Genomic DNA, 14,099 nt, shown 5'->3' on the forward strand with positions numbered 1-14,099 from the left:
TATTCAGTAGAGTAATGAGTGTATATTCAGTTGAGTATTGAGTATAAGAGTGTGTATGCAGTAGAGTGTAGAGTATACTTTCAGTAGATTATAGAGTGTATACCCAGCAGAATATAGAGTGTATATGCAGTGGAGTATTGAGTATAGAGTGTAAATGCAGTAGAGAATATAATGTATATGCAGTAAAGTATAGAGTGTATATGCAGTAGATTATACAGTATAGAGTGTATATCCAGTATAGTATAGAGTGTATATGCAGTAGAGTATGGTGTATATGCAGTAGAGTATAGATAGTGTAGTGTGTATTCAGTAGAGTATTGAGTATGGAGTGTGTATATGCAGTAGAGTAGTGTGTGTATATCCAGTAGAGTATAGAGTTTAGAATGTATATGCAGTAGAGTAGAGTGTGTATATTCAGTAGAGTATTGATTATAGAGTGTATATGCAGTAGAGTATAGAGTGTTTATGCAGTAGAGTATAGAGTGTATATCCAGTAGAGTATAGAATGTATATCCAGTAGAGTATAGAATGTATATGCAGTAGAGTATAGTGTGTATATTCAGTAGAGTATAGAGTATATAGTGTATATTCAGTAGAGTATTGAGTGTACATTCAGTAGAGTATAGAGTGTATATTCAGTAGAGTATAGAGTGTATATTCAGTAGAGTATAGAGTGGATATCCAGTAGAGTATAGTGTGTATATTCAGTAGAGTATAGAGTGTATATTCAGTAGAGTATAGAGTGTATATTCAGTAGTAGAGTATAGAGTTTAGAATGTATATGCAGTAGAGTAGAGTGTGTATATTCAGTAGAGTATACAGTATAGAGTGTGTATGCAGTGGAGTATAGAGTATAGAGGTTGACCGATTATGATTTTTCAACGCCGATACCGATTATTGGAGGATCAAAAAAAAGTCGATACCGATTAATCGGCCAATTTTATTTTATTTGTAATAATGACAATTACAACAATACTAAATGAACACTTATTTTAACTTAATATAATACATAAATAAAAATCTATTTAGCCTCAAATAAATAATGAAACATGTTCAATTTGGTTTAAATAATGCAAAAACAAAGTGTTGGAGAAGTAAAAGTGCAATATGTGCCATGTAAAAAAGCTAACGTTTGAGTTCCTTGCTCAGAACATGAGAACATATGAAAGTTGGTGGTTCCTTTTAACATGAGACTTCAATATTCCAAGGTAAGAGGTTTTAGGTTGTAGTTAATATAGTATTTATAGGACTATTTCTCTCTATACCATTTGTATTTCATATACCTTTGACTATTGGATGTTCTTATAGGCACTATAGTATTGCCAGTGTAACAGTATAGCTTCCGTCCCTCTTCTCGCCCCTACCTGGGCTCGAACCAGGAACACATCTACAACAGCCACACTCAAAGCAGCTTTACCCATCGCTCCACAAAAGCTGCGGCCCTTGCAGAGCAAGGGGAATAACTACTCCAAGTCTCAGAGCGAGTGACGTTTGAAATGCTATTAACGCGCACCCTGCTAACTAGCTATCCATTTCACATTGGTTACACCAGCCATTAGGCTGATAGGCTTGAAGTCATAAACAGCGCTGTGCTTGCGAAGAGCTGCTGGCAAAACGCACAAAAGTGCTGTTTGAATGAATGCTTACAAGCCTGCTGCTGCCTACCATCGCTCAGTCAGACTGCTAAATCAAATCATGGACTTAATTATAACATAATAACACACAGAAATACGAGCCTTTGGCCATTAATATGGTCGAATCCGGAAACTATCATTTCGAAAACAAAAGGTTTATTATTTCAGTGAAATATGGAACCGTTCGGTATTTTATCTAACGGGTGGCATCCCTAAGTCTAAATATTCTTGTTACATTGCACAACCTTGAATGTTATGTCATAATTACGTAAAATTCTGGCAAATTAGTTCGCAATGAGCCAGGCTGCCCAAACTGTTGCATATACCCGGACTCTGCGTGCAATAAATGCAAGAGAATGGACACAATTTCACCTGGTTAATATTGCCTGCTAACCTGGATTTCTTTTAGCTGAATATGCAGGTTTAAAATATATAATTCTGTGTATTGATTTAAAAAAAGGCATTGGTGTTTATGGTTAGGTACAGTCGTCCAACGATTATGCTTTTTTCGCAAATGCGCTTTTGTTAAATCATCCCCCTGCGTTGCATCGATTATATGCAGCTCAGGACACGCTAGTTAAACTAGTAATATCAGCAACCATGTGTAGTTAACTAGTGATTATGATTGATTGATTGTTTTTTATAAGATACGTTTAATGCTAGCTAGCAACTTACCTTGGCTTACTGCATTCGCGTAACAGGCAGTCTCCTCGTGGAGAGCAATGAGAGGCAGGTGGTTAGAGCGTTGGGACTAGTTAACTGTAAGTTTGCAAGATTGGGTCCCCCGAGCTGACAAGGTGAAAATCTGTCGTTCTGCCCCTGAACAAGGCAGTTAAACCACCGTTCCTAGGCCGTCATTGAAAGTAAGAATATGTTCTTAACTGACTTGCCTAGTTAAATAAAGGTCTAAAAAAATATATTTAAAAAATCGGCGCCCAAAAATACAGATTTCCGATTGTTCTGAAAACTTGAAATCGGCCCTAATTAATCGGCCATTCCGATTAATCGTTCGACCTCGAATAGAGTATAGAGTGTGTATGCAGTGGAGTATAGAGTGTATATGCATTTGAGTATAGAGTGTATATTCAGTTGAGTATTGAGTATACTTTCAGTAGATTATAGATTGTATATCCAGTAGAGTATAGAGTGTATATCCAGTACAGTATAGAGTTTAGAGTGTATATTCAGTACAGTATAGAGTCTATATTCAGTACAGTATAGAGTATAGAGTTTATTTGCAGTAGAGTAGAGTGTGTATGCAGTCGAGTATAGATTGTAGAGTGTATATCCAGTAGAGTTTAGGGTGTATATTCAGTAGTGTATGCATTATTCAGAGTGTATATGCATTAGGGTATTGAGTATAGAGTGTATATTCAGTAGAGTATACAGTATAGAGTGTATATGCAGTAGAGTAGAGTGTATATGCAGTAGAGTGTAGAGTGTATATGCAGTAGTGTGGAGTGTGTATGCAGTAGAGTATAGATTGTAGAGTGTGTATCCAGTAGAGTGTAGAGGGTATATACACAGTTTTTTACTTGTTTTGTTTGTCTGAAATGTGTTATATTTGAAAATACAATTCTATAACACTTTTGTTTGTACATAGAGTGAAGACTCCCCCAGCAACACTGAGCTGACAACAGACACACATCAGAAAGAGGAGTCGTCTGGGAGTGAGAGCTGTGCAGCGGCGGATGTTCCCCCTACAGGAACTCCACCTAAGAACACTGCCACTCCTGCTGCCACTCCAACCGTACCCTCCAAACTTCCAACCTCTCTTATCCCATCCCCGTACCAGACAACCACGGAAGACCAACCCGAGGGTCCATCAAAGGTAAATGAAAGTGAACCGCTGGACGAGTCAAACACAAGCCAAACCCAACCTAGTTCAGTAAAAGAAGACTTGCCTGAGAAGACTGCCTCATCCACACATGAGACAACAGATCAGAACACAGGACCTGCCTCAGTCCCAACTCAACCAGTAAGACAGCTGTCATATAAAGAAGCTTTGATGGGAGAAACCACAGAGACAAGAACAGTAAAGAGGAAGCAGAGGTAATCAATATCTCTCTATTCGATTATGATTTATCATATATATTTATATATTGAACTGTATCTTTTGAAACACGTTTGTACTTTTATCAATAAGCGTGGAGAATCAAGACAAGAGGCTTCCAAGCAAACACAAGGAACCAGAGAAGCAGAGTGATTATGGTGGTGGTGATGCTTCTAAGTCATCTACTGCTGATTCCCCACCTGCAAAGGAAGATAGTCCACCAAACCACAGCAATGACGAAGACTTCCAGCAGGTGGAATCCCCCAAAAATAAGGACAAGCAAAAAAAGCCAACCCAAATGTAAGTTTATGTATTAACTTGGTCCTTTCAATTAAACCATGTTACTTGTCAAATCAAATTAAACTATTCAATGCACATTTTACATAGACGTCACAACAGACTTCATGGGAAATGTAAGGAACAAGTAATGCTTAAACTATTACATTTGTTGGGGGAATTAATATTATAACACAATGTAATTATGAAAGTAGTTTGTTTTAGATGTTTTGAACTTCAGAATATTTTGACATTTGGGAACCTCCTGCTTTCCAGGAGCCCTGAAGGGAGCAAGGAAAGGAGCCCTGAAGGGAGCAAGGAAGGGAGCCCTGAAGGGAGCAAGGAAGCTGGAGTCATGAATGAACAACAGACATCCAGTAACCAGAGTGACAAGTGTACCAAGGATGAAGCAAACTCACAGCCGTGTGTTGACCAATCCCAAGTATCAACTGATGACCCAACAGATAAGTCAAACACAAGACAGGAAGAAACAAAGAACGAAAACACGGAAAAGCAGTCACAGCCTCCCCAATTGTAAGTGTCTGTCATAGATTGAATGTGTCTAATACAGGGCTACTGGCTGTGACCGTACAGTCGCATTTGGCCACCCTTTGACTTGACTGATTTGGTCAAACGGTAAGGTGATTTATCCTCATGACTCCTGTAATGAAAGTGTCTGTCCTGTGCCTGTTTTACACTGTTTAATGATCAAGATTAATCTTATGGCTTTGAGATAAATACAGAGCTAGTATCAGAGACGAAGAGGCTGGTAGTAGGAAATCAATTACATGTATTGAATTAGAAAATGAATGAATTTGCCCAAGTTGATAAAATAAGACATGAACCGAATGCATCAGTAATTATTATTTCCTGTAACTTTCTAACGAGGCAATGAGATGGGACTGCCCCGGTCTCATCTGTGTGTGCTGTAGCCGTTAGGGATGCTAATGATTTTTGTCTTCTGGTAGATGGAGAAAGGCTTTCCCAAAAACTAGAAAGTAGCTAATGGCAGAATTATATCATGATTATTTTTAAAAAATCCAGTGGGTATTTGTCTTGCAAACTCTATCATCACATGTGCACTACAAAAACACAGCTAAACAACAGCCTCTTGCTAGGTGTGCACTGGAATTAAAGGGTAACTGCTGTACACTCAGGGGTGAAAGTAAGGCGGTACGATCGAGTACAAAATAAATAGTGGGGGTATGCAGTACCGGTAAAACATGAGGCTATCACAATTCATTATAGTAAAATGTCAAGAAAACTGTAGACTTTACACCATTATTTATCATTACCGCATGATAGAGGCATGAAACATGTGTGAATGGACTTGAAAACGGTTGGTATAGGCTACGCTCCAAAATGCAGTGTGATTTGATGAGAACGTTGACACTTTGCTAAGACAGAGATGATTGGCTGACACTGAGACGTTTGTGGACAGCAGTGGACACATCCATTCTGGTCTAATGACAATTTGCAAATGTCTTTAAACTTTTTGGTGTTTTGTATAAAATATGTCTCTTTTCATTCACTACTGTTTGGAGGCTGGGCAATTATTGTTTGACAATCAGATGAAAACATATGCTTGTGTTTCTGCCACAATAAAAGGTAATACATTTTAAAAGGATAAATGAAAAATCTTTACGACTAGGCTCACACGCAAGCGCGTGCACACATACTTTAGGAGGTCCCGTATTGGAAAGAAATTAAATCTACTTTCACCCCTGACTACACTCCAAAATCGAAATATCTTACATTTTTCCAATACCTCAAATTGTCTCCTGATGTGGTGTAAGCATTGTTGTTTTTCTAACAAAAAAAGTGTGATTTCTAGAAATAACTGAAAATCAAAACCTGGTATAACAAAAAAAAAACATTTTTTTTTGTTGTGAAAAACTAAACGGAATTTGGCAAAAAAACAAAACATAGATTTGATAGAGTTCCCACTTCCGCAGTTGGTGAATTAGCAGCAATTGAATTAGTCCAATATGTCATATTAGTGCAGGTAAAGATGAAGGCAAATCTCTATTGAACCCCACAAAATCATTCTTTAGGCCTATTTTATAACAATAATAGCCTAATTGTCAACCCAAAATTCAAGACAATCACTGAATTAGGTTGCATATCAAAATATCTTAATCATGCATTCTTGCTTGGACGTGTTAGATGTAACAACTTATTTATTGAATACCATCTCAGTAGTTTATTACACTTCTTATTAATCATTGTGAATTACCTTATAAGATTACACATTTTTCTATTGTGTGACGCCACAGTAAAAGTTTTCGAGTGCCACCAAATCATGGTTGAGTGCTACCAACTGAAAAAGCAGTGCTACCAAATCAAGGTCAAGTGCTACCAACTAAAAAAGCAGTGCTACCAAATCATGGTCAAGTGCTACCAACTGAAAAAGTAGTGCTACCAAATCATGGTCGAGTGCTACCAACTGAAAAAGCAGTGCTACCAAATCATGGTCGAGTGTCACCAAATCATGGTTGAGTGCTACCAACTGAAAAAGCAGTGCTACCAAATCAAGGTCAAGTGCTACCAACTGAAAAAGTAGTGCTACCAAATCATGGTCAAGTGCTACCAACTGAAAAAGCAGTGCTACCAAATCATGGTCAAGTGCTACCAACTGAAAAAGTAGTGCTACCAAATCATGGTCGAGTGCTACCAACTGAAAAAGCAGTGCTACCAAATCATGGTTGAGTGCTACCAACTGAAAAAGCAGTGCTACCAAATCATGGTCAAGTGCTACCAACTGAAAAAGCAGTGCTACCAAATCATGGTCGAGTGCTACCAACTGAAAAAGTAGTGCTACCAAATCATGGTCGAGTGCTACCAACTGAAAAAGTAGTGCTACCAAATCATGGTCTAGTGCTACCAACTGAAGAAGCAGTGCTACCAAATCATGGTTGAGTGCTACCAACTGAAAAAGCAGTGCTACCAAATCATGGTCGAGTGCTACCAACTGAAAAAGCAGTGCTACCGGGGGAAAAGATTAGTCTGGAGCCCTGCTAATATTTTAAACTGTCACAGATACATCTTCACCAAACATTAGTCTGGAGCCCTGCTAATATTTTAAACTGTCACAGATACATCTTCACCAAACATTAGTCTGGAGCCCTGCTAATATTTTAAACTGTCACAGATACATCTTCACCAAACATTAGTCTGGAGCCCTGCTAATATTTTAAACTGTCACAGATACATCTTCACCAAACATTAGTCTGGAGCCCTGCTAATATTTTAAACTGTCACAGATACATCTTCACCAAACATTAGTCTGGAGCCCTGCTAATATTTTAAACTGTCACAGATACATCTTCACCAAACATTAGTTCAAACTACCCCTCATTCTTTACTCAAGTCTTTGTTATGGGAACCTTGATATTTACTGATACTGGGTTTTGTCTTTTTTTTCTCCTTACAGCCCAACCAAAGTGCATCATGGTCCTGGTAAGGATAACCTTACCATTTATTTTCACGCTGTTGTATCCAAGCGTTTCAAGTTGGACCCATCAAAAGACAGAGTTTGTTTGAGATCAGGAAGTCTTTTTGAGACCTGGGATACAAATGGTTTGGAAATGGAAATCACAGGGTAAGGATTCATTTTTTTCTCCCTTTGTTGACACCAATGTATTTAATGTCTAATAATTGATGTGACTTTTCATATCATTAACTCTGATTGGTATGTCTTAGACAAGTCATTGTATTATATGTTTTGTTTTTGGAGTGATAGTGTGAAACAGTTGTCCGACAATAAACATTGTAATTTCTTATGAGCCGATAACTTCATTTAGAAAATGTTGCTTATTTTTCATCATCCACTTTAAAGGAATTTAGGAGAGAATGGATTTCTTGTTGAAGGACGAATGGTGACCCCTAAAAAGAATGTTGGTGTCTCCATACCTTACAAGTATGTTGTCTGCAAGAGAAAAGACAACTCATATGAGTATAAATATGAGCACATCTACCTAAAGGATGCAAAGCAACATGCCAACAGGTGCCTGTTCGTCAAAGAGGATCTTTTGACACATGACGGTAATGTTAGACTATTATATAACTAACAAGACACCACACACACACACACACCCACACACACACACACTATGCTAATCAGGGTGCCTTTTCCACTTCTATGTGGAATGTATATGAAATGACATTGAAGCCATAAATACTATACTGATCAACAAAAAAAATCTCATAGGGGAGTGGCACCAATATGATGATATCATACGCACAGAACCTGACCAAAGTTGGATATCACGCTGCAAAAACAAGTTTGCATGGTGGGATGTCTGCAAGGAAACGGTAGTGACGGGCAGACAGCTGGCTGGAAAGGTGATGCTGGGAAACATTTTTAATCTCCTTCAAACATGGAGTGACGTGAACATTAGGAACTTCTTTACTCAACTCCAGCAGTTCTTCACCAATTACAAATCCCCCTTCCTCCATGTGGATGGTCCAAAGAAATGGGATCTGCCGTATGGAGAAGAACAGGTAGATTTGCTTTCCTATTTTGAGGAACTGTCATTAAGTAGCTTTTATGAACGAAATTGATTTATAACTTGTGTTCATAAATGCTTTTAGATTTATTGTTAACCGCATCTTATGAAGATGCCGTTGTTTCAGCTATTCTGTCAGCCATATTGTTATTTACATGTTGATGACTCAATCGCAAAATACTTGGGAGTTGTTATCGTATGAATGTAAATGTAAGGACTCTTTATTGTACATTCCTTTTTTCAGGTGAAAACCCTTTTGAATGAGTTCATGCAGCAAGCTTTAGATGGTGGGAACCAAAAGGGGAATGAGAAGCGTGAGGATTTTTTCTCTGATCCTCTGAAATTAGGAGTTATTATCCTGGTTGTCCACATCAATTACAGTTTAGATTTCAGTGGACATATTTCTAAACTGTGTGAGTTACTCTGCCTGCCTAAAAAGCCAAGAGAAGTTTTCCTTGCATACTGGACAGATTTCAAACAAGGGCTACCAGGTGACATCAGGTGAGAAATCATTTTCTTTCCTCAGCCACCGAAAGTAAAGACCTTCCTAATGTTTCTAATCTAATGAACAAAATGTCAATAGCTTGAACTAAAGATGGATGTTGTCTACTTCCTCATTCAGGGTTTCGGAGGCAATTGAGACTCTATTCAACTTTGCAAGAAAACATGGAGTTGAAAAGTGGATCTTGGTTATCCCCCTCCTGCATCTGCTTAGAGGGGACAGCAAGCCTTTTGAGGCTGCTCCTCTGACCATGAATCCAAAATGTGACATCTGGGCGGGGTTGAAAGGGATCAAAACACCAGAAGGCTACACAGACTCGATGTTTGAAACACAGGGATTGAGGTAATTAGGAAGGCTTCACTTAAGATTCATTTGGAATGAATGGACAATAAAATTGTTAAGTCTAAACCAATTACAACAACAGGTTGAAAAAAAATTATACTAGTACTATTAGTAGAAATTAAAATCAAATCCTATAAGTATATCTAGAATCATACCTTTCACATTGCAGTCCAGATCTTAATTATAGGTCTACTTTATTCTGTGCACTTAACCAACAAATCTAATATTTATCCTATGACACTGTATTTGTTTTGTTCATGGTGCTGTTTTAAATCTCTGAGTTTTGCCTTCTTGAAAATTAGGGATTCCATCCAAATCATGGAAAAACACAAGCACCTTGTGGCGATGGACTGTCTCGTTACTCGCTCTTGGATGTGTCTGTTGGGGCTGGATAACTTGTTCAACTATGCATCAATCATCCCTCTTGATGTCTTGGACACACTTCAACACCTCCAGTTTAGTCTGACTTCCGGGGAGAACTATAAATATGAGGTACATATCTCCCTCCCTTTTGAAAAGTGAAAAAGTGTTTTGTATTTCTTTGTTGTACGTTAGGTTTTATGTCATAATCAACAGTAGGAGTTCATGTGTCTGCACTAAAAAGCTATGCTATAAATGGACATTTGATTTATTAGATCCTACATCTTACAACATGCTATTATGAACTTACTGTGTGTGTGTGTGTGTGTGTGTGTGTGTGTGTATATATACAGTCGTAGTCGGAAATTTACATACACTTAGTTTGGAGTCATTAAAACTCGCTTTTCAACCACTCCACAAATGTCATGTTAACAAACTATAGTTTTGGCAAGTCGTTTAGGACATCTACTTTGTGCATGACACAAGTCATTTTTCCAACAATTGTTTACAGACAGATTATTTCACTTATAATTCAATGTATCACAATTTCAGTGGGTCAGAAGTTTACATACACTAAGTTGACTGTGCCTTTAAACAGCTTGGAAAATTCCGGAAAATTATGTCATGGCTTTAGAAGCTTTTGACAGACTCATTTACATAGTTTGAGTTAATTGGAGGTGTATATGTGGATGTATTTCAAGGCCTACCTTCAAACGCAGTGCCAATTTGCTTGACATCATGGGAAAATGAAAAGAAATCAGCCAAGACTTCAGAAAATAAATTGTAGACTTCCACAAGTCTGGTTCATCCTTGGGAGCAATTTGCAAATGCCTGAAGGTACCAGGTTCATCTGTGCAAACAATAATATGCAAGTATACACACCATGGGATCACGCAGCCGTCATACCGCTCAGGAAGGAGACGTGTTCTGTCTCCTAGAGATGAACGTACTTTGGTGCGAAAAGTGCAGATCAATCCCAGAACAACAGCAAAGAACCTTGTGAAGATGCTGGAGGAAACAGATACAAAAGTATCTATATCTGTCAGAGTATCTAAAGATAGCGAAGGAGTCAGGGGCAGGACACAGATAAGAGTAACAATCACTGATTTACTCAATCCAAAACGTAACAAAATCCCGTTCAAAATACAACACACTGGAATGCACGAAAGACAATCACATACAAACAGAAAGGGAAACCAGAGGGTTAAATAAGGAACATAATTATGAGATGGGAACCAGGTGTGTAAACAGACAAAACAAAAGGAAAAATGAAACATGGATCGGTGGCGGCTAGAAAGCCGGTGACGTCGACCGCCGAACGCCGCCTGAACAAGGAGAGGGAACAACTTTGGTGAAAGTCGTGACAATATCCACAGTAAAACGAGAGAAATGTCCTCTGGTCTGATGAAACAAAAATAGAACTGTTTGGCCATAATGACCACCGTTATGTTTGGAGGAAAAAGGGGGAGGCTTGCAAGCCGAAGAACACCATCCCGATCGTGAAACATGGGGGGTGGCAGCATCATGTTGTGGGGGTGCTTTTTTATTTTTTTTAAAAAATTTTTTAAAATTTACCCCTTTTTCTCCCCAATTTCGTAGTATCCAATTGTTGTAGTAGCTACTATCTTGTCTCATCGCTACAACTCCCGTACGGGCTCGGGAGAGACGAAGGTTGAAAGTCATGCGTCCTCCGATACACAACCAACCAAGCCGCTGCTTCTTTAACACAGTGCACATCCAACCCGGAAGCCAGCCGCACCAATGCGCCGGAGGAAACACCGTGCACCTGGCCACCTTGGCTAGCATACACTGCGCCCAGCCCGCCACAGGAGTCGCTGGTGCGCGATGAGACAAGGACACCCCTACCGACCAAGCCCTCCCTAACCCGGGCGACGCTAGGCCAATTGTGCGTCGCCCCACGGACCTCCCGGTCGCGGCCGGTTACGACAGAGCCTGGGCGTTAACCCAGGACTCTGATGGCACAGCTGGCGCTGCAGTACAGCGCCCTTAACCACTGCGCCACCCGGGAGGCCATTGTGGGGGTGCTTTGCTACAGGAGTGACTGGTGCACTTCACAAAAATAGATGGCATCATGAGGTAGGACAATTATGTGGATGTATTGAAGCAACATCTCAAGACATTAGTCAGGAAGTTAAAGCTTGGTAGCAAATGGGTCTTTCAAATGGACAATGACCCCAAGCATCCTTCCAAAGTTGTGGCAAAATGTCTTAAGGACAACAAAGTCAAGGAATTGGAGTGTCCGTGACAAAGCCCTGACCTCAATCCTATAGACAATTTGTAGGCAGAACTGAAAAAGTATGTGCGAGCAAGGAGGCCAACAAACCTGACTGTGTTACACCAGCTCTGTCAGGAGGAATGGGTGCAAAATTCACCCAACTTATTTTGGGAAGCTTGTGGAAGGCTACCCGAAACGTTTGACCCAAATTAAACAATTTGAAGGCAATGCTACCAAATACTAATTGAGTATATGTATACTTCTGACCCACTGGGAATGTGATGAAAGAAATAAAAGCTGAAATAAATCATTCTCTCTACTATTATTTTGAAATTTCACATTCTTAAATTAAAGTGGTGATCCTAACTGACCTAAGACAGGGAATTTTTACTCTGATTAAATGTCAGGAATTGTGAAAAATAGAGTTTAAATGTATTTGGCTAAGGCGTATGTAAACTTTTGACTTCAACTGTACATACATAAATACATACTAATATACAGTACCAGTCGAAAGTTTGGACACGCCTACTCATTCCAGGGTTTTTCTTTATTTTTATTATTTTCTACATCGTAGAATAATAGTGAAGACATCAAAACTATGAAATAACACATATGGAAACATGCACTAACCCAAAAAATGTTAAACGTATCAAAATCTATTTTATATTTAAGATTCTTCAAAGTAGCCACCCTTTGCCCTGATGACAGCTTTGAACACTATTGGCATTCTCAACCAGCTTCATGAGGTAGTCACCTGGAAATAATTTTAATTAACAGGTGTGCCTTGCTAAAAGTTGATTTGTGCATTTTCTTTCTTTTGTAATGCGTTTGAGCCAATCATTTGTGTTGTAACAAGGTTTTGTGGTAAAAGACCAAGTCCATTTTATGGAAATAACAACTCAAATAGCAAAGAGAAACAACAGTCCATCATTACTTTAAGACATGAAGAAAAAATTGTATAACTTTGAAAGTTTCTTCAAGTGTATTCGCAAAAACCATCAAGCGCTATGATGAAACTGTCTCTCATGAGGACCGCCACAGGAAAGGAAGACCCAGAGTTATTTAGAGTTACCAACCTCAGAAATCGTGAATTAACTGCACCTCAGATTGCAGCCCAAATAAATGCTTCACATAGTTCAAGTAACAGACACATCTCAACGTCAACTGTTCAGAGGAGACTGCATGAATCAGGCCTTCATGATCTAATTGCTGCAAAGAAACCACTACTAAAGGACAGCAATAAGAAGAAGAGACTTGTTTGGGCCAAGAAACATGAGCAATGGACATTAGACCGGTATAAATCTGTCCATTGGTCTGATGAGTCCAAATTTGAGATTTTTGGTTCCAACTGCAGTGTCTTTGTGAGATGCAGAGTAGGTGATCTCCGCATGTGTGGCTCCCACCGTGAAGCAGGGAGGACAGGGTGTGATGGAGTGGGGGTGCTTTGCTGATGAAACTGTCAGTGATTTCTGCACTGATACGCAATCCCATCTGGTTTGGGCTATTTGACCAAGAAGGAGAGTGATGGAGGGCTGCATCAGATGACCTGGCCTCCACAATCACCCGACATCAGCCCAATTGAGATTGTTTGGGATGAGTTGGACTGCAGAGTGAAGGAAAAGCAGACAACTAGTGCTCAGCATATGTGGGATCTCCTTCAAAACTTTTGAAAAGCCTTCCAGGTGAAGCTGGTTGAGAGAATGCCAAGCGTGTGCAAAGCAGTCATCAAGGCAAAGGGTGGCTACTTTGAAGAATCTCAAATATAATATATTTTTTGATTTTTTTGGTTACTACATTATTCCATATGTGTTATTTCATAGTTTTGATCGATTCACTATTATTTTACAATGTAGAAAATAGTACAAATAAAGAAAAACTCTTGAATGAGTAGGTGTATCCATACTTTTGACTGGTACTGTACACTTTTTCCACATTTGTTACGTTTCAGCCTTATTCTAAAAAGTGTTAAATAAAAACAATACAAAGCGAAAATATATTTTTAGAAATGTTTGCAAATTTACAGAAATACCTGATTTACATAAGTATTCAGACCCTGCTATGATACTCAAAGTTGAACTCAGGTGCATCCTGTTTACAATTTTCATCCTTGAGATGTTTATACAACTTGATTGGACAACTTGATTGGAGTCCACCTGTGGTAAATTCAATTGATTGGACATGATTTGGA

The 14,099-nt window shown here is 38.9% G+C and overlaps 1 protein-coding gene across 1 annotated transcript in view; it reads left to right on the forward strand.

Annotated features, from left to right (window-relative positions):
• Nucleotides 1-14,099, forward strand: part of LOC139413851 (E3 ubiquitin-protein ligase rnf213-alpha-like) — a 74,282-nt gene that overhangs the window by 10,982 nt on the left and 49,201 nt on the right. Inside the window, exons 4-12 of the mRNA XM_071161664.1 lie at nt 3,238-3,686; nt 3,781-3,987; nt 4,240-4,497; nt 7,397-7,564; nt 7,802-8,007; nt 8,174-8,466; nt 8,716-8,972; nt 9,094-9,315; nt 9,618-9,807. Coding sequence (XP_071017765.1) covers nt 3,238-3,686; nt 3,781-3,987; nt 4,240-4,497; nt 7,397-7,564; nt 7,802-8,007; nt 8,174-8,466; nt 8,716-8,972; nt 9,094-9,315; nt 9,618-9,807 — 2,250 coding nt within the window. The remainder of the gene's footprint in view (nt 1-3,237; nt 3,687-3,780; nt 3,988-4,239; nt 4,498-7,396; nt 7,565-7,801; nt 8,008-8,173; nt 8,467-8,715; nt 8,973-9,093; nt 9,316-9,617; nt 9,808-14,099) is intronic.

This window comes from Oncorhynchus clarkii, chromosome 7 (assembly GCF_045791955.1).
Source record: "Oncorhynchus clarkii lewisi isolate Uvic-CL-2024 chromosome 7, UVic_Ocla_1.0, whole genome shotgun sequence".
Lineage (NCBI taxonomy): Eukaryota > Metazoa > Chordata > Actinopteri > Salmoniformes > Salmonidae > Oncorhynchus > Oncorhynchus clarkii.